This window comes from Salmo trutta, chromosome 6 (genome assembly GCF_901001165.1).
Source record: "Salmo trutta chromosome 6, fSalTru1.1, whole genome shotgun sequence".
NCBI lineage: Eukaryota > Metazoa > Chordata > Actinopteri > Salmoniformes > Salmonidae > Salmo > Salmo trutta.
In genome coordinates this window covers 13,270,572-13,295,382 of record NC_042962.1, presented here as the reverse complement: position 1 = coordinate 13,295,382, position 24,811 = coordinate 13,270,572, and the positions used below count along the sequence as shown (strand labels likewise).

At 46.6% G+C, this 24,811-nt stretch overlaps 1 protein-coding gene across 5 annotated transcripts; it reads left to right on the top strand.

The window, feature by feature from the left end:
• Positions 1–1,227: 1,227 nt before the first annotated feature.
• Positions 1,228–23,058, top strand: LOC115195453 (kelch-like protein 15). 5 transcript variants are annotated; one of them, XM_029755302.1, is made up of 10 exons: positions 1,477–1,493; positions 2,031–2,118; positions 5,149–5,251; positions 5,990–6,128; positions 6,227–6,415; positions 9,002–9,226; positions 9,356–9,517; positions 17,014–17,223; positions 19,328–19,518; positions 19,624–23,058. In XM_029755302.1, exons 3-10 carry the CDS (start codon positions 5,232–5,234, stop codon positions 20,465–20,467), a joined length of 1,980 nt encoding a protein of 659 aa, XP_029611162.1. In that variant the 5' UTR covers positions 1,477–1,493; positions 2,031–2,118; positions 5,149–5,231; the 3' UTR covers positions 20,468–23,058. The 5 variants fall into 5 exon arrangements, with proteins under 5 accessions (XP_029611160.1, XP_029611163.1, XP_029611164.1 ...); XM_029755300.1 differs by lacking the exon at positions 5,149–5,251 and having other exon boundaries at positions 1,228–1,493; XM_029755303.1 differs by lacking the exon at positions 2,031–2,118 and having other exon boundaries at positions 1,413–1,493.
• Positions 23,059–24,811: the final 1,753 nt, after the last annotated feature.

Here is a 24,811-nt window from a genome sequence, read left to right as displayed (position 1 = left end):
ACTAGATCATAAAGGAACAATTGTCCAGACAGAGGATTGAGTTTATGAATTTATGATTTATTAACCCAACTTCACACAGGCTACTGTTTGGCCGTAGCCCACGCCAAATAAATGAAGGATACCCTATAAAACAACCGTGACCTTCTCTTGTGAAGGCCAGACGTAAGAGAGAGAACAATGGCTAAACCTGGTCTTAGCTTCCAATGCTCCATCCCCCTGCCCCAACCCCCCTCCACGCTACTCCGCCAACCATCAGGATGCCCGGCATCAGAACATTCCAGGCATTCCCGTGATTGGCAGATAGCAGGTTGATTGGCATGTTGGACCCCGCGAACACTGGGTACTGGTAAGTACAACACAACCAACTAATAGTCTAACACATAACACACTGTGTCTGTACGGGTCGCTACTTTATTATGGAAGATGGGGTGTGAGCATGCTACTTGCTATTGCCTCTGCCAAGAGGCCTCTGAACCTAGATCAATGATTGCACTCCTTCCAAGTTTCATGTTTTTTAATTTCATGTGCACATACAGTGAAATGCCTTTCTTGCAAGCTCTAAACCCAACAATGCAGTTATCAATAGTTATGTAATACAAAAAATAACAAGGTAGAACAAAAACACAAGAAATAAGAAGAATACAAGAAAGTAAGTAAGCATACTCTACACAGGGTCAGTCAGTTCTAGTACCATATTTACAATGTGCAGGGATACTGGATTGATAGAGGTAGATATGTAAGGTGACTAGGCATCAGGATATATGATAAACAAAGTAGCAGCAGCGTATAAGATGATTGTATGTGAGTGGGTGTGCGTTTGTGTAGAGTCAGTATAAATGTACGTGCATATTATGTGTGTGTGAGCAAATTATATAGTGAGTGTGTGTGTGTGTGTGTGTGTGTGTGTGTGTGTGTGTGTGTGTGTGTGTTGGAGTGTCACTGTGTGTGAGTGTGTAGGGCTATGTGAGTGTGCATAGAAAAAAATATAAATAAAATACAAGGGTCAACACAAAGAGAGAGTGAGAGAGAGAATAGTTGATTACAAGGTCAGTATGAGGAAGAGAGGCCTTAATTATTCTGTACTGCAGCTCTATAATCGCTCCTCAATTATTCTGCACTGCAGGTCTATAATCGCAGGTTGGCCCAGTATAGTACACCTGCTTGGTGATTTTGATTGACAGGCTCACTTCACTGCACAACGACGCCACTACAGTTCCGTTCGACTGGGCTATACCTCAGGAAATTACGTCAGTGCAGAGAATAATATGGCGTCTGCAATGGCTATGGACTCCATAGACAAACAGTATTTTGATATCCAGGTAAAAGAACGACAAATTGAAGCCGCAGGGGGATTCTAAATGGACGATAAGGAATCTTCGGCGATGCTTTTTTATTGTCCTTTTTCTTGATCTCGGCTATAAACCCGCAGCCCATGTCAGAAGGAGCCAGGTCCGTCTGGTCGAAGAGGGGTTGTGGGGACTCGCAGCGCCGAGGTGAGAGACATTTTAGTCTGCTAAACTAGCTGCTAGGTAATTCCACGGGATGTCGTGAGCTACCAGTCACTGTTATTCTTGACCGTTATATTGGAAGAGTTTACATTGCAATACAGTGTGTATTGCCGTTAGCAAGTTGGATAGCTACATTGACTATCAATTTGACAGTCCTGTCATGGCCTTGCGTGAAAAATAATCAAGCTGTGATTCCCCCGACTGCGCGAGTTCACTGGTTAAACTCAGCGTCTACAAAATATATGACTCTGGTTTAGCTAACGTTAGTTTGCTAGCCAACACGATTAGATCAAAAGACTACATGGTGAGTCTATAGACATGTTTTTGAGTCAATTAAATGCACTAGCTAAATTACAATCATGATTTATTTAATATATTTTTTAATTTATTTCTACCTAGGTTTGTAGAACATATGTTTTTTTTTCTCTCTGTCTATGTCTCTCTCTCTCTCTCTCTCTCTCTCTCTCTCTCTCTCTCTCTCTCTCTCTCTCTCTCTCTCTATCTCTGTGTGTCTGTCTTTAGATCAGGGCAAACATAAACAAAGGAAATGTGAGCGTCCCCTCAGCATGCTGTCAGCTAAACCCGAGACTGGCCCCGAGGCCCCCAAAAGGTACCATCTCCATGACAACCATAACATCCATTTCTGGGGGAAACGGAAGTCCCCTCTCATTAAAGCCACGGAAGTTCAAGGCCGACTGCGATACTGAATGCATTGTTAGCAAAAAAACAGGAACCCCCATTTTAGTGAATGGAAAAATGGCAATCATCATGTAAAAAAATAAATAATAATAAGTTTAGAAGATAATCATGGTACCAATAATTGCTTCTAATACACCAGATGTGTGTTCTGAAACAGATCATTTTTTAAATCGCACTCAGAAAAAGTTAAGGATAATTTAGTTGCTAATGGTACCATACAGTTGCTAATGGTAGGCCATCATTGTAAATAAGAATTTGTTCTTATTAACTGACTTGCCTAGTTAAATAAAAAACAGTACCCCTGTCGGCCCTCAACTGGAGTTTCTCAATGAGAGGGGCAGCACTGAGCTAGCCTGCAACGTCACTTCCTGGAGTAGCTTAGACTGCGAATGTTATGTCTCCATGAGACGCCATCTTAACTGATTTAATGTGGCTTCAATGCGCTATCAAAACAGTACAGTATGAAGATAGGCAGAATCTGCTTCTCCAATTAAAATCCCTGATCACACTTGTAGGCGACGTCATGGTGACGTTGGCTAGCTCAGCTCATACACAGAAAAACGTAATCGGGTTGAACAGTCGTTCGCTCCGAACTACGCATGTGCAGGCCGTCAAATCAAAGTCACTCCTTCCATATAAAGTTGTTTTTGACAAAAATGAAAATGTGTCAGTTTGTCACTTTCACGAGGTTGGAGTAATACTGAAGACATTGGCTGGAATCTAGGTTGTGCCTTTAGATTTGGGGAAAATTAACAACTAAGGAATAATTTTTCACTTCTCTCATTGACTTCTCAAACCCCGGCCTGGTCTGTTTCGCAAGCGTTCCCGGAAGTCTCCCAATGTTGCAGCTCTGGGTTAAGAAACTCTGTGGTGCTATTGAGTCTTCATGTATGTTTGAATGGTGTCACGTGATCGATGACTTTAGGTGGTGGGCTGAAAAACGAGGGAGGAGCTGATTATTTGTATATGTTCCTCATAAAAAGTATATTTCAAACTGCTAAGCTTAGAACAAATCAAAACTCCCGTACATAACCCTCATGATGAAGGCAGCCAATGGCCTGCTTCTATCTAGGATGTAAACGCAGCCTACACATATAGCATACCTTGCAATACAATCTTCTCTAAAAACAGCTGGGCAAAATGTATACAATGTGCGCTGCAGTAAGATGACCAGGGTTTGATTATTTTATTTATATATATATATATATATATATATATATATTTCTTTTTTTCTGTATTTTACCCCCTTTTTCTCCCCAATTTCAATGTTCTCTCATTGCTGCAACTCCCCAACGGGCTCGGGAGGCGAAGGTCGCATCATGCGTCATCCGAAACATGACCCGCCAAACCGCGCGTCTTAACACCCGCCTGCTTAACCCAGATGCCAGCCGCACCAATGTGTCGGAGGAAACACCGTTCAACTGACGACCGAGGTCAGCCTGCAGGCACCCGGTCTGACACAAGGAGTCGCTAGAGCGTGATAAGCAAAGTAAAGCCACTCCAGCCAAACCCTCCCCTAACGCGGACGACGCTGGGCCAATGAGACTCCTGATCATGGCCGGTTGTGATACAGCCAGGGATCGAACCCGGGTCTGTATTGATGCCTCTAGCACTGCGATGCAGTGCCTTAGACCGCTGTGCCACTCGGGAGCCCTTAGGGTTTGATTTCTAAACAAGATGAGTTCTCAAATTTCACAATCTGCCCAATACCATGGTGGGCATGCATAATGTTGGATGCATTGGAATATAAGGTATGGAGGAGAATGATAAATGGTCTGCAGGATTATAGAAAAAGCAGTTGGAAAATGAATGTTTTTGAGTTTTTAATACTAAATGTTCAGTGAATGTGAATACATGTTGGTGGTTTAAATGATTAGCTTAACTTTCCTACTGACCTTCCTTCTAAAAGTTGACGATGGCAAATTCATGCCAATCCATTGTTCTACTGCTAACTATGACTGAATGAGGAATGTTTCCCATAATGCACACTACCGTTCAAAAGCTTGGGGTCACTTAGAAATGTCCTTGTTTTTGAAAGAAAAGTACATTTTTTTGTCCATTAAAATAACATGAAATTGTTCATAAATACAGCGTAGACATTGTTAATGTTGTAAATGGCTATTGCAGCTGGAAACGGAATATCTACATAGTCGTACAGAGGACCATTATCAGCAACCATCACTCCTGTGGTCCAATGGCATGTTGTGTTAGCTAATGCAAGTTTTATCATTTTAAAAGGCTAATTGATCAATAGAAAACCCTTTATCAATTATGTTAGCACAGCTGAAAACTGTTGTTCTGATTTAAAGAAGCAATACAACTGCCTTCTTTAGACTAGTTGAGTATCTGGAGCATCAGCATTTGTGGGTTCGATTTACAGGCTCAAAATGGCCAGAAACAAATACTTTCTTCTGAGAAATAAAGGCTATTCCATGCGAGAAATTACCAAGAAACTGAAGATCTCGTACAACGCTGTGTACTACTCCCTTCACAGAACAGCGCAAACTGGCTCTAACCAGAATAGAAAGAGGAGTGGGAGGCCCCCGGTGCACAACTTAGCAAAAGGACAAGTACATTAGAGTGTTTAGTTTGAGAAACAGACGCCTAACGAGTTCTCAACTGGTAGCTTCATTAAATAGTACCCGCCAAACACCAGTCTCAACGTCAACAGTGAAGAGGCGACTCCGGGATGCTGGCCTTCTAGCAGCCTTTTTATCCGGCCAGGAGGAAAGAATGGAAGAAATGTAATTTGAGTATAGGAATGGGGTCCTTGGAGTCTCAGTACGCGTTCTCCTCATTCAGGAAAAAGTTATATGCACACATCTGGCCAAACTTTCTCAGTAGCTTTAGGTCTAGGCCACGGCTTGGTTTGAATAATCTTTTGTATTGATTTTCAACATACAGTTTTGATGAACAATTTAATTTTGGGTTTGTCGTCCAGGTGATTCAGAGAAGGGCGTTGTTAGTTTCTCCCCGGACACAAGGGCCACTGTCCTCTGATTGGCTCGGAATACCCCCTCTGACATGCCCGTGGCCAATCAGAGGTGAGTGTGCGTGTGTGCGTGCGTGTGTGGGAGTGAATAGAGTGTTTGTGCATGCATTTGTATCTGATTGTTTGTGGGTGGGTTTGCTGCTAGTGTGTGACGCTTCGAACACACCGACAGATTCATTGCATTTTGGTAAACCAGAATTACGTTCATTTCCAATGAAACGCTGCGTTTGCCTTGCAGCATTGTGTTGCAGAGGCAGTTGCAGTGTGTTCAGTGTGGTGCAGACGTTGGATTTATTGAACGTATGCGTCAAACTGTATGCGTAGATGGCTTGACAGAAATAGTAGCAGAAGGTGAATGTTGAAATGTTGTTGCATACATATCCAGATGATGCTGCGTACTATTTAGCTCAAAGACGCTGTCGGGGTGTTCGAAGCGTGTGTGTGAGAGTGTACGCACGCAGCACCCATTTCTGTGTGGGTGTGTATTTCAGTGCCTGTGTGTACGAGCGCTGAACTGCTGAGGTGTGAATGTTCTTGACGTCATTCCAGAGCCTTTCACTGAGACAGTCTTACACACACGTGTTAGAGAGAAAAACAGCATTGTGTTTGGTCTGTAGTGTGACGGATCCCTTTTGAGTGACATAGTTTTTCTACTCTTCCATCGGTCTGTGGTTGAACAGTAAAGCATTAGTACTGTCATACTACCAGTGTGTTATTGATCCCTCTCCTTACTGCAGGTATGTGTTGTCAAAGGGGAGGTGTGTGTTATTAAGCTCCTCTCCTCCTCCAGGTGTGTGATGTCGGGGGGGGAGGTGGAGGTGTACCTGTCCCAGGTTCATGATGGAAGCGTGTCCTCAGGGTTCCGGGCGCTGTACGAGGAGAGGCTCCTATTGGACGTCACGCTGCTGATAGAGGAACACCACTTCCATGTTAGCAACACACACACACACACACACACACACACACACACACACACACACACACACTCTTTCACTAACATGTAATTTAATGTTATCCCCTCCTCCAGGCACACAAGGCCCTGCTGGCGACCCAGAGTGACTACTTCCGGGTCATGTTCACAGCAGACATGAGAGAGAGAGACCAGGACAAGATCCACATGAAGGGGTTAACGGCTGCCGGCTTCGGCCACGTCCTGAGGTTCATGTACTATGGTTCACTGGAGCTCAGCATGGTCACTGTGCAGGAGATACTACAGGTAACACACAGACCTTTAACCCTCTGAGCCAGGGGTATTCAACCTGGGGTCTGTGGCCCCCTAGGTGTCCGTTGAGGTACTGTAGGGGGTTCGCAAAAATATATTTTTTAAAGTGATTTTATTCCCCCACTGTTTTTATGAATATCGCTAGCAACGAGAATAAATACATTTTGAATTACGTACATACAATAGAAAAGATGAGAATATCTTCTAATGACATCAACTTTATTTCTCAACTTCTAATATTGAGCTAATTACTCATTGGAGCTAATTGCACTCACTGGAGTATGTGACAATGAAAAAGAACCTGCTAGTAACAGTCGTAGGTCCAAGAAGTTGCCGCATTTTTTCCAGCACATGGCTAACCTTTGTATAACCAATTAAACAGCTGCTATTAGCGAAAATGTGTCTGAAGTGACCTTTCTAGCTAATAGACTGTTAGAGGTTACATTAAGAGTACATATTATTTTTTGAGACAATATACAAACTTAATTTTTTTTTTTTTTTTAAGTAAATGTTTTTATTTTTTAAAGAGGAATGAAAATGTAAGCGTTTTGAACGTTATTTGCTGATTTGGAGATCTAAATTGGCCGATTTTTAAGGTTGTCGTACGATAATGGGGTGGGTTCGCCAGAATTTCTTGCAAAATAAATGGGGTTCCCAGAAAATCGTTCAGAAAAAATGGTGTCCCCGCTGAAAAAGTTACTTGCGCCGAATACAACAGGTGTAGACCGTGAAATGCTTACTTATGAGCGCTTTTCCAACATTCCAGTGTTTAAAAGTAAGAAACATTTGCAAAATAAAAAAGGAAATAGTAACACAAAATAACAATAATGAGGCTATATACAAGGAGTACCGGTACTGAGTCAATGTGCAGGGATACGTGGTAGTTCAGGTAATACAGTATGTACATGCAAGTGGGGTGAAAGTGACTAGGCAATCAGGATAGACAATAAAAAGAGTAGCAGCAGCGTATGTGGTGAGTGTGTGGCGTCATTATGCGTGTGTGTTGGAGTGTCAGTGTAGTGAGTGTGAGGGCTCATGTCAAATATTTTGGGCCTCCTGAGGGGGAAGAGGCATTGGGGTGCCTTCTTCACGACTGTGTTGGTGTGTTTGGACCATGATAGTTCCTTAGTGATGTGGACACAGGAAGTTGAAGCTCTCGATCCGCTCCACTACAGCCCCATCGATGTGAAAGGACCTCCGTTTCCTGTAGTCCACAGTTTGTCTTGCTGACGTTGAGGGAGAGGTTGTTGTCCTGGCACCATAATGCCAGGTCTCTGACCGCCTCCCTATAGGCTGTCTCATTGTCATCTGTGATCAGGCCTACCATCGTTGACAAACTTAATGATTGTGTTGGAGTCGTGCACGGCCATGCAGTCGTGGGTGAACAGGGAGTACAGAATGGGAGTAAGCACGCACCCCTGAGGAGTCCCTGTGTTGAGGATCAGCGTGGCGGATGTGTTGTTGCCTACCCTCACCACCTGGGAGTGGCCTGTCAAAGTCAACAGGTATAATGTTTAGGTCCGGTATAGAGCGCATTTTACGCCGGACGTAGAGTTACGACCAGTGGTGTAAAGTACTTAAGTAAAAATACTTTAAAGTACTACTTAAAACGTTTTTGGGGCATCTGTACTATAATATTTATCATTTTGACAACTTTTACTACATTACATTCCTAAAGAAAATAATGTACTTTTTACTCCATACATTTTCCCTGACACCTAAAAGTATATTTTGAATACGTAACAGGACAGGAAAATGGTCTAATTCATAATAATAATGCACTTATCAGGGGAACATCCCTGGTCGTCCCTACTGCCTCTGATCTGGCAGACTCACTAAACAGAGAACATCCCTGGTCATCCCTACTGCCTCTGATCTGGCAGACTCACTAAACAGAGAACATCCCTGGTCATCCCTACTGCCTCTGATCTGGCAGACTCACTAAACAGAGAACATCCCTGGTCGTCCCTACTGCCTCTGATCTGGCAGACTCACTAAACAGAGAACATCCCTGGTCATCCCTACTGCCTCTGATCTGGCAGACTCACTAAACAGAGAACATCCCTGGTCGTCCCTACTGCCTCTGATCTGGCAGACTCACTAAACAGAGAACATCCCTGGTCATCCCTACTGCCTCTGATCTGGCAGACTCACTAAACAGAGAACATCCCTGGTCATCCCTAATGCCTCTGATCTAGCAGACTCACTAAAAACACGTTTCATTTGTAAATGATGTCTGAGTGTTGGAGTGTGCCCCTGGCTTTCCGTAAATAAATAAAAAATGGAAAATTGTGCCGTTTGTGCTTAATATAAGAATTTGAAATTATTTATACTTTTACTTTTGATACTCAAGTATATTTTAGCAATTACATTTACTTTTGATACAAAAAAGTATATTTAAAACCAAATACCTTTTAACTTTTACTCAAGTAGTCTTTTACTGGATGATTAACTTTTTAACTTGAGTCATTTTCTATGAAGGTATCTTTACTTTGACTCAAGTATGAAAATTGGGTACTTTTTTCCTGGTGCAACTGGCCCCAGCTGTCTAAGATCTGTCTCTCTCTCCTCACCCTCTAGGCAGCCATGTACGTCCAGCTGACGGAGGTGGTAGAGTTCTGCTGTTCCTTCCTGCTGTCTAAGATCTGTCTGGAGAACTGTGCCGAGGTCATGAGACTTCTGGAGGACTTCAGCGTGGGGGTGGAGGGCGTGCAGGAGCAGCTCGACAACTTCCTGCTGGAGAACTTTGTTCCTTTGATGAGCAAACCTGACTTCCTGCTCTACCTCAGCCTGGAGAGACTGCAGGTGTGGTGGAAGAACTGACTGGCACCCCCTAGTTAACTGTGTGTGTGTGTGTGTGTGTGTGTACATGAACAGTGATGCTTTGTGCTCTTTAAAACAGGTAATATATTCGTGTGTGTGTGTGTTTGTCAGGCGTACCTGGACAGTGATGCCCTGAGTCGGTTCCCAGAGATAGAACTGTATGAGTCTGTCCAGGCCTGGCTCCGACACGACCGCCGCCGCTGGAGACACACAGACACTGTCGTCCAGTCTCTACGCTTCTGCCTCATGACTGCCGCTAACGTCTTCGAGAAGGTAAGACACACACAAATAGTGTTGTACGGTACACCAGTACTACGGTAGTATCACGGTACCGATGCTTATGATACCAACATTTTAGAGTACCGTAGTAATGTTTCATATGATTCTACCAAGTTTTTCAGCCCTACCGATCTAAAGAACCTGCTGGCGCCTGTTATAATATGTTTATAAAGTCAGTTGAATTGAAGCCACATTGACTAGTCTCTGGTATGCACCGGTCCAATGATATCCACTTCACTTTCATGTGTATATCACGTGTGGCAGCTGTAATGAACCAGCCCATCCCCTACCTGCCCTCACTCACCTGCTTCTCTCTGTCCGCTCTTCACATCCCCTACCTGCCCTCACTCACCTGCTTCTCTCCATCTGCTCTTCACATCCCCTACCAGCCCTCACTCACCTGCTTCTCTCCGTCCGCTCTTCACATCCCCTACCAGCCCTCACTCACCTGCTTCTCTCCGTCCGCTCTTCACATCCCCTACCAGCCCTCACTCACCTGCTTCTCTCCGTCCGCTCTTCACATCCCCTACCAGCCCTCACTCGCCTGCTTCTCTCCGTCCGCTCTTCACATCCCCTACCAGCCCTCACTCGCCTGCTTCTGTCCGTCCGCTCTTCACATCCCCTACCAGCCCTCACTCACCTGCTTCTCTCCATCCGCTCTTCACATCCCCTACCTACCTGCCCTCACTCACCTGCTTCTCTCCATCCGCTCTTCACATCCCCTACCTACCTGCCCTCACTCACCTGCTTCTCTCCATCCGCTCTTCACATCCCCTACCAGCCCTCACTCACCTGCTTCTCTCCGTCAGCTCTTCACATCCCCTACCAGCCCTCACTCACCTGCTTCTCTCCGTCAGCTCTTCATGCTCATCTATTCCGCCGTCAGTTTTGAAAAATATAATTTAGCCGTGATGGCGAGCGGCGATGCAGACCCAGACTCTGAGTCTTCTGTTGTTAGTTGTACATTTGTTATTTTGGAGCAGCGCGCAAAGCGAGCAGTGTTGACACATTGTATAATTTAATTGCCTGTTCTAACCAAGAGCACAGACCAGTCTGAATAGACTTTGAAAGCTCACTGTCATGCAGCCTCTGAGTGTCAGAGAGGGGAAATGGAGAACCGCTTGGTGACAGGCATGCTTGCAGCTTTACAGCAAAGAAAACGGCTCGTTTCTAGCCTAAACGGTTAAAAACAGATGACCCATATTACAGGAGATGCCTTCCTTTCTTTGTATCAGGATTCACTCACATTTGAATTAATTTCACAAATGTTACGGGCCATTTTAAACTAATCCGGGTCGCTAATGATTGGTTTGATAACAAACAACTGGTAACTTGGCAGTAGGTTCAGGCACATCTGACACAGGAGGAAATGAAAATGGTCTGCTAATCATGAGATGTGCTTCAAAAGGTAGGATTCATATAGGCCTAATGGAAGCTTGAACTATACCAAATCTATTTATTTCTGCTGCTCCTTAAATTCTGTTTGGTGCCAAATGTTTTAAAAGTTGGGAGCCGCGTGTGTTTGTGGGAGAGAGAGAGTGCTGTGTGTTTATGAGAGGGACACAGAGAGAGAGGGGTGTGTTTATGAGAGGGAGAGGGAGAGAGGGGTGTGTGTTTGAGAGGGAGACAGAGAGAGGGGTGTGTGTTTGAGAGGGAGACAGAGAGAGGGGTGTGTGTTTGAGAGGGAGACAGACAGAGAGAGGGGTGTGTGTTTGAGCGGGAGACAGACAGAGAGAGGGGTGTGTGTTTGAGAGGGAGAGGGAGACAGACAGAGAGAGGGGTGTGTGTTTGAGAGGGAGAGGGAGACAGACAGAGAGAGGGGTGTGTGTTTGAGAGAGAGAGGGAGACGGAGAGAGGGGTGTGTGTTTGAGAGAGAGAGGGAGACGGAGAGAGGGGTGTGTGTTTGAGAGGGAGACAGAGGGGTGTGTTTGAGAGAGGGAGACAGAGGGGTGTGTTTGAGAGAGGGAGACAGAGAGGGGTGTGTTTGAGAGAGGGAGACAGAGAGGGGTGTGTGTTTGAGAGAGGGAGACAGAGAGGGGTGTGTGTTTGAGAGAGGGAGACAGAGAGGGGTGTGTGTTTGAGAGAGGGAGACAGAGAGGGGTGTGTGTTTGAGAGAGGGAGACAGAGAGGGGTGTGTGTTTGAGAGGGAGACAGAGGGGTGTGTGTTTGAGAGGGAGACAGAGGGGTGTGTTTGAGAGAGGGAGACAGAGAGGGGTGTGTTTGAGAGAGGGAGACAGAGAGGGGTGTGTGTTTGAGAGAGGGAGACAGAGAGGGGTGTGTGTTTGAGAGAGGGAGACAGAGAGGGGTGTGTGTTTGAGAGAGGGAGACAGAGAGGGGTGTGTGTTTGAGAGGGAGACAGAGGGGTGTGTGTTTGAGAGGGAGACAGAGGGGTGTGTTTGAGAGAGGGAGACAGAGAGGGGTGTGTTTGAGAGAGGGAGACAGAGAGGGGTGTGTGTTTGAGAGAGGGAGACAGAGAGGGGTGTGTGTTTGAGAGAGGGAGACAGAGAGGGGTGTGTGTTTGAGAGAGGGAGACAGAGAGGGGTGTGTGTTTGAGAGAGGGAGACAGAGAGGGGTGTGTGTTTGAGAGAGGGAGACAGAGAGGGGTGTGTGTTTGAGAGAGGGAGACAGAGAGGGGTGTGTGTTTGAGAGAGGGAGACAGAGAGGGGTGTGTGTTTGAGAGAGGGAGACAGAGAGGGGGGTGTGTTTGAGAGAGGGGGACAGAGAGGGGTGTGTGTTTGAGAGAGGGAGACAGAGAGGGGTGTGTGTTTGAGAGAGGGAGACAGAGAGGGGTGTGTGTTTGAGAGAGGGAGACAGAGAGGGGTGTGTGTTTGAGAGAGGGAGACAGAGAGGGGTGTGTGTTTGAGAGAGGGAGACGGAGAGAGGGGTGTGTGTTTGAGAGAGAGAGGGAGACTGAGAGAGGGGTGTGTGTTTGAGAGAGAGAGGGAGACGGAGAGAGGGGTGTGTGTTTGAGAGAGAGAGGGAGACCGAGAGAGGGGTGTGTGTTTGAGAGAGAGAGGGAGACCGAGAGAGGGGTGTGTGTTTGAGAGAGAGAGGGAGACGGAGAGAGGGGTGTGTGTTTGAGAGGGAGACAGAGGGGTGTGTTTATGAGAGGGAGACAGAGGGGTGTGTTTATGAGAGGGAGACAGAGAGGGGTGTGTGTTTGAGAGAGGGAGACCGAGAGAGGGGTGTGTGTTTGAGAGAGGGAGACCGAGAGAGGGGTGTGTGTTTGAGAGAGGGAGACGGAGAGAGGGGTGTGTGTTTGAGAGAGGGAGACGGAGAGAGGGGTGTGTGTTTGAGAGAGGGAGACGGAGAGAGGGGTGTGTGTTTGAGAGAGGGAGACGGGGAGAGGGGTGTGTGTTTGAGAGAGGGAGACGGGGAGAGGGGTGTGTGTTTGAGAGAGGGAGACGGGGAGAGGGGTGTGTGTTTGAGAGAGGGAGACGGGGAGAGGGGTGTGTGTTTGAGAGAGGGAGACGGGGAGAGGGGTGTGTGTTTGAGAGAGGGAGACGGGGAGAGGGGTGTGTGTTTGAGAGAGGGAGACGGGGAGAGGGGTGTGTGTTTGAGAGAGGGAGACGGGGAGAGGGGTGTGTGTTTGAGAGAGGGAGACGGGGAGAGGGGTGTGTGTTTGAGAGAGGGAGACGGAGAGAGGGGTGTGTGTTTGAGAGAGGGAGACGGAGAGAGGGGTGTGTGTTTGAGACGGAGAGAGGGGGGTGTGTGTTTGAGACGGAGAGAGGGAGACGGAGAGAGGGGTGTGTGAGAGAGGGAGACGGAGAGAGGGGTGTGTGTTTATGAGAGAGAGAGGGGGAGACAGAATGTGTGAGGAAGGGAGGAAGAGTGTGAGGAAGGGAGGGAGAGTGTGAGGAAGGGAGGGAGAGTGTGAGGAAGGGAGGGATAGTGTGTGCCTTAACTAAAGAGTAAAGAAGGTTTCATGCAGTGTTTTCCCCTTACTGACACAATTGCATTTACATTTTTACATGTTGGTAATTTAGCAGAAGCTCTTATCCAGATAGTGCTTTCGTGTTAAGATAGCTAGGAGGGACAACCACATATCAGTCATAGAAAGTAAAATGTTCCTCAATAACGTAGCTGTCAGTAGAGTCAGAGCTAGAAGGGGGGGGGTCAAGTGCGAGTGTGCTGGTTAAGTGTATTTTTGTAATTTGTTATCATGTTTGAAGAGGTAGTCTTTCAGATGTTTTCAGAAGATGGGCAGGAACTCTGCTGTCCTAACTTCAGGGGGAAGCTGGTTCTACTATTGGGGAGCCAGGAGAGAGAAGAGCTTGGACTGGGCTGAGCGGGAGCTGCCCTCCCGTAGGGGTGTGAGGGCCAAGAGACCAGATGTGGCAGAACGGAGTACTCGGGTTGGGGTGTAGGGTTTGAGTAGAGCCTGAAGGTAGGGGGGGGGGCAGGTCCTCTTGCTGTTCCGTAGGTAAGCACCATGGTCTTGTAGTGTATGCGAGCTTCAACTGGAAGCCAGTGAAGTGTGCTGAGAAGCGGGGTGACATGAGAGAACTTGGGAAGGTTGAAAACCAGATGGGCTGTTGCGTTCTGGATAAGTTCCAGGGGTTTGATGGCACAAGTGGGGAGCCCAGCCTACAGAGAGTTGCAGTAGTCCAGATAGTAGATGACAAGTGCCTGGATTAGGACCGGCGCCGCTTCCTGTGTGACGTAGGGTCGTACTCTACGGATGTTGTAGAGCATGAACCTGCAGGAGCGAATCACTGCTTTGATGTTGGCAGAGAACAACAGGGAGTTGTCCAGGGTCACACCAAGTTTCATTGCACTCTGGGAGGGGGACACTGGAGTTGGCGACCGTGATGGAGAGGTCTTTGAGTGGGAAAACCTTCCCTGGGAGGAAGAGCAGTTCTGTCTTGAGTTTGAGGTGGTGGGCTGACAGCCAAGCTGAGATATCTGCCAGGCATGCAGAGATGCATGTTGCCACCTGGGTGTCAGAAGGGGGGGAAGGAGAACTTGTTGAGTGTCATCCGCATAGCAATGATAGGAGAGACCATGTAAGGATATGACGGAGTCTAGTGACTTTGTGTATAGAGAGAAAAAGAGAGGACCTAGAACCGAGCCCTGGGGGACACCAGTAGTGAGAGTACGTGGTGCAGACACAGTTCCTCTCCACGTCACCTGGGTGGAGCGGCCTGCCAGGTAGGATGCAATCCAAGAGTGTACAGAGCCTGAGACGCCCAGCCCTGAGAGGGTGGAGAGGAGGATCTGATGCTTCACGGTGTTGAAGGCAGCGGATAGATCTAGGAGGATGAGAACAGAGGAGAGAGAGGCAGCTTTGGTAGTGCGGAGAGCCTCCGTGACAGAGAAGAGGATTCTCGGTTGAGTGACTCGTCTTGAAGCCTGACTGGTTAGTGTCAAGAAGATCGTTCTGAGAGACATGCAGATCATTATGCATATATATATCACAGGAGGTTGGTGGCACCTTCATTGGGGAGGACGGGCTCGTGGTAATGGCTGGAGTGGAATGGTATCAAACACATGGTTTATATGTGTTTGGTACCATTCCATTTGTGACGTTCCAGCCATTATTATGATCCATCCTCCCTTCACCAGTCTCCACTGATGTATACTCCTTCCTCCCATTCCTCCAAATCACAGGTAAGCCTTTGCAAATATGAACAAATCAGCCAAATCAGCCAATCTGTACAGTATTATACACTGAACAGTGTGAAGTTAAATTGAATGTGTTGCATTGAGTAGGAGTGTGAATTTCAGTGACATGTTTTTGCAGAAGGTTTAGAAAACAGGAACAAGCGTCCTGGGGACGGGGTGAACAGCATGATGGGTCACTGATTTTCTTCCACCGTGGTATCACGATACTACTCGGTATCATGATACTTGGCCTGGCATTGTATCATTGGTAAAATGTTGGTTTCGTGGCAAGCCTAAACATCTATCTACCTACCTACCCACCCACGTCCCTTTTTCAGGACCCTGTCTTTCAAAGATAATTTGTAAAATCCAAATAACTTCACAGATCTTCATGTTTCCCATGCTTGTTCAATGAACCATAAACATTTAATGAACATGCACCTGTGGAACGGTCGTTAAGACACTAACAGCTTACAGACAGTAGGCAATTAATGTCACAGTTATGAAAACATAGGACATTGAAGAGGCCTTTCTACTGACTCTGGAAAACACCAAAAGAAAGATGCCCAGGGTCCCTGCTTATCTGTGTGAACGTGCCTTCAGCATGCTGCAAGGAGGCATGTGGACTGCAGATGTGGCCAGGGCAATAAATTGCAATGTTCGTACTGTGAGACGCCTAAGACAGCGCTACAGGGAGACAGGACAGACAGCTGATTGTCCTCGCAGTGGCAGACCACGTGTAACAACACCTGCACAGGATCAGTACATCTGAACATCACACCTGTGGGACAGGTACAGGATGGCAACAACAACTGCCTGAGTTACACCAGGAACGCACAATCCCTCCATCAGTGCTCAGACTGTCCGCAATGGGCTGAGAGAGGCTGGACTGAGGGCTTGTAGGCCTGTTGTAAGGCAGGTCCTCACCAGACATCACCTACAACAACATCGCCTATGGGCCCGTCGCTGGACCAGACAGGACTGGCAAAAAGTGCTCTTCACTGACGAGTTGCGGTTTTGTCTCACCAGGGGTGATGGTCGGATTCGCGTTTATCGTCGAAGGAATGAGCGTTACGCCGAGGCCTGTACTCTGGAGCGGGATCGATTTGGAGGTGAGGGTCCGTCATGGTCTGGGGCGGTGTGTCACAGCATCATTGGACTGCCTGCAATGACAACAAGCTCAATCTCAATGCTGTGCGTTACAGGGAAGACATCCTCCTCCCTCATGTGGTACCCTTCCTGCAGGCTCATCCCGACATGACCCTCCAGCATGACAATGCCACCAGCCATACTGCTCGTTCTATGTGTGATTTCCTGCAAGACAGGAATGTCAGTGTTCTGCCATGGCCAGCGAAGAGCCCAGATCTCAATCCCATTGAGCACGTCTGGGACCTGTTGGATCGGAGGGTGAGTGCTAGGCCCATTCCCCCCAGAAATGTCCGGGAACTTGCAGGTGTCTTGGTGGAAGAGGGGGGTAACATCTCACAGCAAGAACTGGCAAATCTGGTGCAGTCCATGAGGAGGAGATGCACTGCAGTACTTAATGCAGCTGGTGGCCACACCAGATACTGACTTACTTTTGATTTTGACCCCCCTCCCTTTGATCAGAGACACATTATTCCATTTGTGTTAGTCACATGTCTGTGGAACTTGTTCAGTTTATGTCTCAGTTGTTGAATCTTATGTTCATTAAAATATTTACACATGTTAAGTTTGCTGAAAATAACGTAGTTGACAGTGAGAGAACGTTTCTTTTTTTGCTGAGTTATATATATATCACACACACACACACACACACACACACACACACACTGATACTGTTGCAAGATGAGGCGTTCTGCCTTCCTCTATGACATCACCTCTGACTAATTCGTCATCTCCCTCAGGTGAAGACGTCAGAGTTCTATCGTTACTCTCGACAGCTGCGTCAGGAGGTGGACCAGGCTCTCAGCTACTTCCACGACGTCAACGAGCAGCCACTGGTCGAGACGCGGTCCAACCGCATCCGCTCGGTCCGACCACAGACGGCCGTGTTCAGGGGCATGATCGGACACAGCATGGTCAACAGCAAGATCCTACTGCTGCACAAACCCAAGGTACGATCCTACTGCCGCACAGACACAAGGTACGATCCTACTGCCGCACAGACACAAGGTACGATCCTACTGCCGCACAGACACAAGGTACGATCCTACTGCCGCACAGACACAAGGTACGATCCTACTGCCGCACAGACACAAGGTACGATCCTACTGCCGCACAGACCCAAGGTACGATCCTACTGCCGCACAGACCCAAGGTACGATCCTACTGCCGCACAGACCCAAGGTACGATCCTACTGCCGCACAGACCCAAGGTACGATCCTACTGCCGCACAGACCCAAGGTACGATCCTACTGCCGCACAGACCCAAGGTACGATCCTACTGCCGCACAGACCCAAGGTACGATCCTACTGCCGCACAGACCCAAGGTACGATCCTACTGCCGCACAGACCCAAGGTACGATCCTACTGCCGCACAGACCCAAGGTACGATCCTACTGCCGCACAGACACAAGGATACAGCTGGGGGGTACCAACGCTCCTACTGAAGAGTTACTGTGTGTTGAGACTTGTTACAGCCATGCTCTAATATGTCAGGTTTAATGTCTATAATGTAACATTATACACATGTCTCTATAATGTGTGTTTCTATAATGTGTGTCTGTCTATAATGTATCTAGGTCTATAATGTGTCAGTGTTTTAATGTTTCTATAATGTCTCTATAATATCTACAATATCTGTGTGTCTATGATTTGTATAATATGTATATAACTGTGTTAAAAAAATTATATTTAACCCTTATTTTACCAGGTAAGTTGACTGAGAACACATTCTCCTTTACAGCTAAAAACATGGGGAATAGTTACAGGGGAGAGGAGGGGGATGAATGAGGTAATTGTAAGTTTGGTGATGATTAGGTGACTGTGATGGTATGAGGGACAGCTTGGGAATTTAGCCAGGACACCAGGTTTAACACCCCTACTCTTACGATAAGTGCCCTGGGATCTTTAGTGACCACAGAGAGTCAGGACACCTGTTTAACGTCCCATCACGAAAGACGGCACCCTACACAGGGCAGTAATCACATTGGGATATTTTTTTTTAGACCAGAGGAAAAGGTGCCTCCTACTGGCCCTCCAACACCACTTCCAGCAGCATCTGGTCTCCCATCCAGGACCAATCCTGCTTAGCTTCAGAAACAAACCAGCAGTGGAATGCAGGGTGGTAATACCATACTAACATACTGTATACTACATACTTAATGAATACATACTATATACTATTTCATTTTAGTATACTGTGAACAAACGGTTTCTTTTCAGTTGAGTGTACTAGCGCTTCGCCTGTCTACTGGAAGTTGATGCTGTTTGCTATGCAACTTCTTTTTAGCTTGTTAGCGTGTCTAACAAATTACTAGATGGACAATGTCCATTGAGAACGCACAACGATTACACCACTTAGCTAAGCTAAGAATGACGTGAATAATAAAGTCAATAAATGTTAGATAGCATAAAGTTAATTTATATCCAAGTTCGGTGTATTAGTAGCCAACTAACGAGGTAGCTAGCTAACATACCGGTACATACAAGTAACTGCTGTAATGATATGCCGTCCGTAAGGCTAGCATAGCTAACAAATTGTCAGCCATCATAACGTAACGTATTTGAAAAGTCATTACTTTCTTACATTGCTCAATTCTTAACAATTGTCATTCGTTAAAGCAGTGAATTTGTATCCGCTCTCGTCGGACTTCGGCTGCATATTTTCAGACATTTTCTTCAAATCTGAATGTTGTGAAGCCTTTCCCATTTTCTGAAGAATTGCATTATGGGCCCTAAAAGCACGGAAATAGTGTCCACAGTTTGTATACTGCATATTTTGGCGAATGTAGTACGACATCCGGGAACTTTTGGCATACTGACTATATCCATACTATGACCAATAAGCATACTAACTACATACTCATTTTACGTCACAAATAATGTGGTCAGTATGAGTATTCGAAAACAGCTTATGTCTATAATGTGTCTAATGTATATCATGGCTATAATGTCTATAATATGTCGATAATGTGCCTAATGTCCGTGTCTTATGTATATATGACCGTTTATAATGCATATGTCTATTTCTAATGTGTGTATGGCCTGTCCGTAGGTGTGGTGGGAGTTGGAAGGTCCCCAGGTCCCTCTCCGACCAGACTGCTTGGCCATCGTCAACAACTTTGCCTTCCTGCTGGGGGGGGAGGAGCTAGGGCCTGACGGGGAGTTCCACGCCTCCTCTAAAGTCTACCGCTACGACCCCCGGCAGAACTCCTGGCTACGCATGGCCGACATGTCTGTACCCAGGTCTGTACTTCCCAGGTGTGACGTGGCTTCATGTTTCTACAAGATCTATTAGGTGTAAAGAAAAGGGGGGAAAAAACGTTTTGTTTTTTGTGTCTTCACTTCAAGGTCAGAGTTTGCAGTGGGGGTCATCGGTAAGTTCATCTACGCGGTGGCTGGGCGGACGCGGGATGAGACGTTTTACTCCACGGAACGCTATGACATCACGGGGGACCGCTGGGAGTTTGTGGATCCGTACCCGGTCAACAAGTACGGTCATGAGGGCACGGTCCTGAATGGTAAACTCTATATCACCGGAGGAATCACCTCCTCATCCACCTCCAAACAGGTGTGTGTGTTCGACCCGGGGCGGGACGCGGGGGGAGGGGTGTGTCTGTTCGACCCTGGACGGGACGCAGGGGGAGGGGTGTGTGTGTTCGACCCTGGACGGGACGCGGGGGGAGGGTTGTGTGTAGCAGGCTCTGCGGGAGCAGGAACGACGGACACACACAGGACGCGTTCAGCCCGCACCCCCCTCCCCAACACACACACCAGCTGCTGGGAGAACAAGTCGAAGATGAACTACGCTCGCTGCTTCCACAAGATGATCTCCCACAACGGGAAGCTGTACGTGTTCGGGGGTGTGTGTGTGATCCTCCGGGCATCATTCGAGTCGCAGGGCTGCCCATCCACGGAGGTTTACGACCCTGAGACAGACGAGTGGACCATCCTGGCGTCGATGCCCATCGGGCGCAGTGGGCACGGCGTTGCGGTGCTGGACAGACAGATCATGGTACTGGGGGGCCTCTGCTATAACGGACATTACTCCGACTCCATCCTGACCTTTGACCCCGATGACAACAAGTGGAAGGAGGACGAGTATCCCAGGATGCCTTGCAAACTGGATGGGCTGCAGGTCTGCACTCTGCACTTCCCCGAGTACGTCCTGGAGCATGTCCGGCGCTGCAGCTGAGGTCTGGTTCAGTTCAGACACACCCCTTTAAGGTTTGGGAACGCCCCCCTTTTAAGACCGACTCCTCCTACAGGCTCCAGGTGTGGGCAGGGAGGTGGAGGATCGGTGTTTACAGGTGTGACACTAACACTCTAACACAGAAGCTTTTCAACTAGACACAGACTGAACTAAACATGCCATAGTAATCTGTCCTTACGGGCAGAAAATTGAGCTATGCTAGTGATCAGTGGTGGTGGGCAACTCAAGCTGATCTGTTTCAAAATAAGCTTTTCAGAAAAAGGGAAAAATGTAGAAGATTTTTTCATGATTCAGCTGGTTTATTTTGGACTGAGGTCAGTTTCATATTGTTGTTATTATGATTCCGTTTCATCCTACAGTCCTACAAGCCCTGTCTGACTGAACCAATAATGTGTATAAACCCTGGATGACTGACAGTGGGGCGCTGTGTTGAAGCCATTTTGGTACTACAGTGTAAAAAAAGATTTTGGAAGCTATAGAAATAAATGTTTCAATGTCTACATGTTTTTTACTAGTATATTATAATATATAACATATGTTAATTATGTGAACTAAACATACAAAAAAAAGTTGTATAAAAAGTAAATACTTTAGAGAGTACTAATGTTACTGTCCCCACTACAACAAGGAAATACTTAAATACATGTGATTTTTGTCCATTTTATTGGCTAATTAATAGCATCAGCAATCCAGGGTTTATTCTCGTCATTGGTCTGAACCATGTCTGTCTGTGTCTCAACCATGCTGTCATGTTCATGTGATGTCATGTAGTCTCTCTGTAACCCTTTCTCTGATGCCGCTTTCAAGACAACTGGGAACTCGTGAATCTACTACCTCTGACTTCAAGACGTGCGTTCAAGACAACTGGGAAATCGGGGGGGAGCGAGCTCCGACTGGGGAAAAATAGTTTTGACCGGTCATCTAATTCGAAAGTCGGAAACTCTGGGATCATCCTAAATCTCTGACTTTCCGATCTGAAGATCACTGACGTCATGATTTGACCTTCCCAGTTCTCTTGAAAGCATCATTTAGTCTGTGGAGCTGGAGTGTGTGTGTGATATGTGAATGAGAAAAATAGAAAAAATTATGCACTCATCATACTACTGGGATTGTGAGAAAGATGATCATGGGGATGATTTAGCATTGTCATGACTACACTGCAATAACACTGTCCTGCTGACAGAGAGCCATGTAACAGTTCAGAGGTCAGGGATGACTGCAGTGTGAAGGTCCCCGTCTCTCTGGCAGTACTGTATGTAAGATTTCACTTTATTTGTTGACGTTAGCCATCTGCGCTGAGTGTTGCTGGGGCAGACTACTGGAGGGTGTGTTAGATGGTAGGAGGTGGCCACAGAAATGTACCAGAAACAACTTGTGATTCATAAAATAAAATAGTTGATACAGAAAAGGAGTTAATATTAAAGATCAATTTGAAATGGGCTCAAAACTCCCAGTAACGCATTAACTATTTTTGCCTGATCATATTTTGAGTGTCAAAGGTGATCTGGCTAACTTATTGATCCTACTTTGTAAAGCCCTTGTCTGTCTGTCGGAGCCAGCTGCAGCATGTGAACCTGCTCATCTCTTTTGTTCTTCTTTTCATGAGCAACAATGAAAAGGGCTGAAGCACGTTCTTCTGCAGTTCTGTCTGTCAGCCATTTTTTGTATGTGTGTTTATTGAGATCCATCCACCACCAGCTAACTCTGTGGGATTGAGCATAGTCTTTATGATACTTTGAGAGATTGTCACTCTTTCTCTGATTCTACAACTTTCCCTCTTCTTTCCCTCCCTCCTTTCCTCTACCCAGCGTCCTCTTGACTGCACTCACGTCTCTATTCAATCAAACCCGCAGTGCAGTATTTATGCAGTAGCATACAAACATGCCTTTTCCCCCACGGTCAAAACGTCACTGAGCAGTTTGTAGTAGTGTACAAATGCCAGGCTGACCCCCCCTCACGGGCAGTGGCTCCATGTGACTGAATAAGATGTGTGCTTGATGTGGGCAGTAGTGTATAAACAGGGACTGTTAACATCACTAAGGCAGCTTAGATGTGATAAGGTATTTTGTCATCTCCCATCTGTGTCTTCGTCTATTTTCTCATGTAAAAATTACTATCGATATCATGAACACTTAGGCCCAGTTGGTTTTCCAGACGGTAAACCTACTTCTAGACTAAAAAGCAATGCGCAATAGTGAATCTCCACTGAAAGTGTTTTTTTAGTCCAGGAATAGCATGCGTCTGGCAAACGGGCCAATATTATGCCAAACTTCAGTCTTTAAATAGCGGCCTCCCTCTGCTGGTCAACATGTGTATTACTCCTGCTGTTTTTATTTGGGACAGGGCGTGTCTGTCTGTCTGTCATAGCTCAGCATTTATAATCAGCCCTCAGTCTCAGTAGGAGAAAATGATAGAATATTGTGGATAAAAACACCCTGTACGATGACTATTTCTAAAAGAAAAAATTAACGAGAAACAATGTATTTACTATAATCTGAGTAGACACTGCTATTTGGAACACTTTGTAATTTCTATCCAGAAATAAATGTTCATACTGTTAAGCTTTTCAGCTTTACTTGAGTGTTTTATTGAATGTGTTGGCAGTGGTGTAAAGTACTTAACTAAAAATACTTTAAAGTACAACTAGATCGTTTTTTGGGGTATCTGTACTTTACTATTTATATTTTTTAAGACGTTTACTTCACTACATTCCTAAAGATAACACGTGGTCATCCCTATTGCCTCAGATCTGTCTGACTCACTAAACGCATGATACTTTTGTAAATGATGTTGGAGTGTGCCCCTGGCTATCCGTACATTTTAAAAACAAGAAAATGGGCCATCTGCTTTGCGTAACACAAGAAATATGAAATGATTTATACTTTTGATACTTAAGTACACTGCTCAAAAAAATAAAGGGAACACTTAAACAACACATCCTAGATCTGAATGAATGAAATAATCTTAAATATTTTTTTCTTTACATAGTTGAATGTGCTGACAACAAAATCACACAAAAATAAATGGAAATCCAATTTATCAACCCATGGAGGTCTGGATTTGGAGTCACACTCAAAATTAAAGTGGAAAACCACACTACAGGCTGATCCAACTTTGATGTAATGTCCTTAAAACAAGTCAAAATGAGGCTCAGTAGTGTGTGTGGCCGCCACGTGCCTGTATGACCTCCCTACAACGCCTGGGCATGCTCCTGATGAGGTGGCAGATGGTCTCCTGAGGGATCTCCTCCCAGACCTGGACTAAAGCATCCGCCAACTCCTGGACAGTCTGTGGTGCAACGTGGCGTTGGTGGATGGAGCGAGACATGATGTCCCAGATGTGCTCAATTGGATTCAGGTCTGGGGAACGGGCTGGCCAGTCCATAGCATCAATGCCTTCCTCTTGCAGGAACTGCTGACACACTCCAGCCACATGAGGTCTGCATTGTCTTGCATTAGGAGGAACCCAGGGCCAACCGCACCAGCATATGGTCTCACAAGGGGTCTGAGGATCTCATCTCGGTACTTAATGGCAATCAGGCTACCTCTGGCGAGCACATGGAGGGCTGTGCGGCCCCCCAAAGAAATGCCACCCCACACCATTACTGACCCACCGCCAAACCGGTCATGCTGGAGGATGTTGCAGGCAGCAGAATGTTCTCCACGGCGTCTCCAGACTCTGTCACGTCTGTCACGTGCTCAGTGTGAACCTGCTTTCATCTGTGAAGAGCACAGGTCGCCAGTGGCGAATTTGCCAATCTTGGTGTTCTCTGGCAAATGCCAAACGTCCTGCACGGTGTTGGGCTGTAAGCACCAACCCCACCTGTGGACGTCGGGCCCTCATACCACCCTTTATGGAGTCTGTTTCTGACCGTTTGAGCAGACACATGCACATTTGTGGCCTGCTGGAGGTCATTTTGCAGGGCTCTGGCAGTGCTCCTCCTTGCACAAAGGCGGAGGCAGCGGTCCTGCTGCTGGGTTGTTGCCCTCCTACGGCCTCCTCCACGTCTCCTGATGTACTGGCCTGTCTCCTGGTAGCGCCTCCATGCTCTGGACACTACGCTGACAGACACAGCATACCTTCTTGCCACAGCTCACATTGATGTGCCATCCTGGATGAGCTGCACTACCTGAGCCACTTGTGTGGGTTGTAGACTCCGTCTCATGCTACCACTAGAGTGAAAGCACCGCCAGCATTCAAAAGTGACCAAAACATCAGCCAGGAAGCATAGGAACTGAGAAGTGGTCTGTGGTCTCCACCTGCAGAACCACTCCTTTATTGGGGGTGTCTTGCTAATTGCCTATAATTTCCACCTGTTGTCTATTC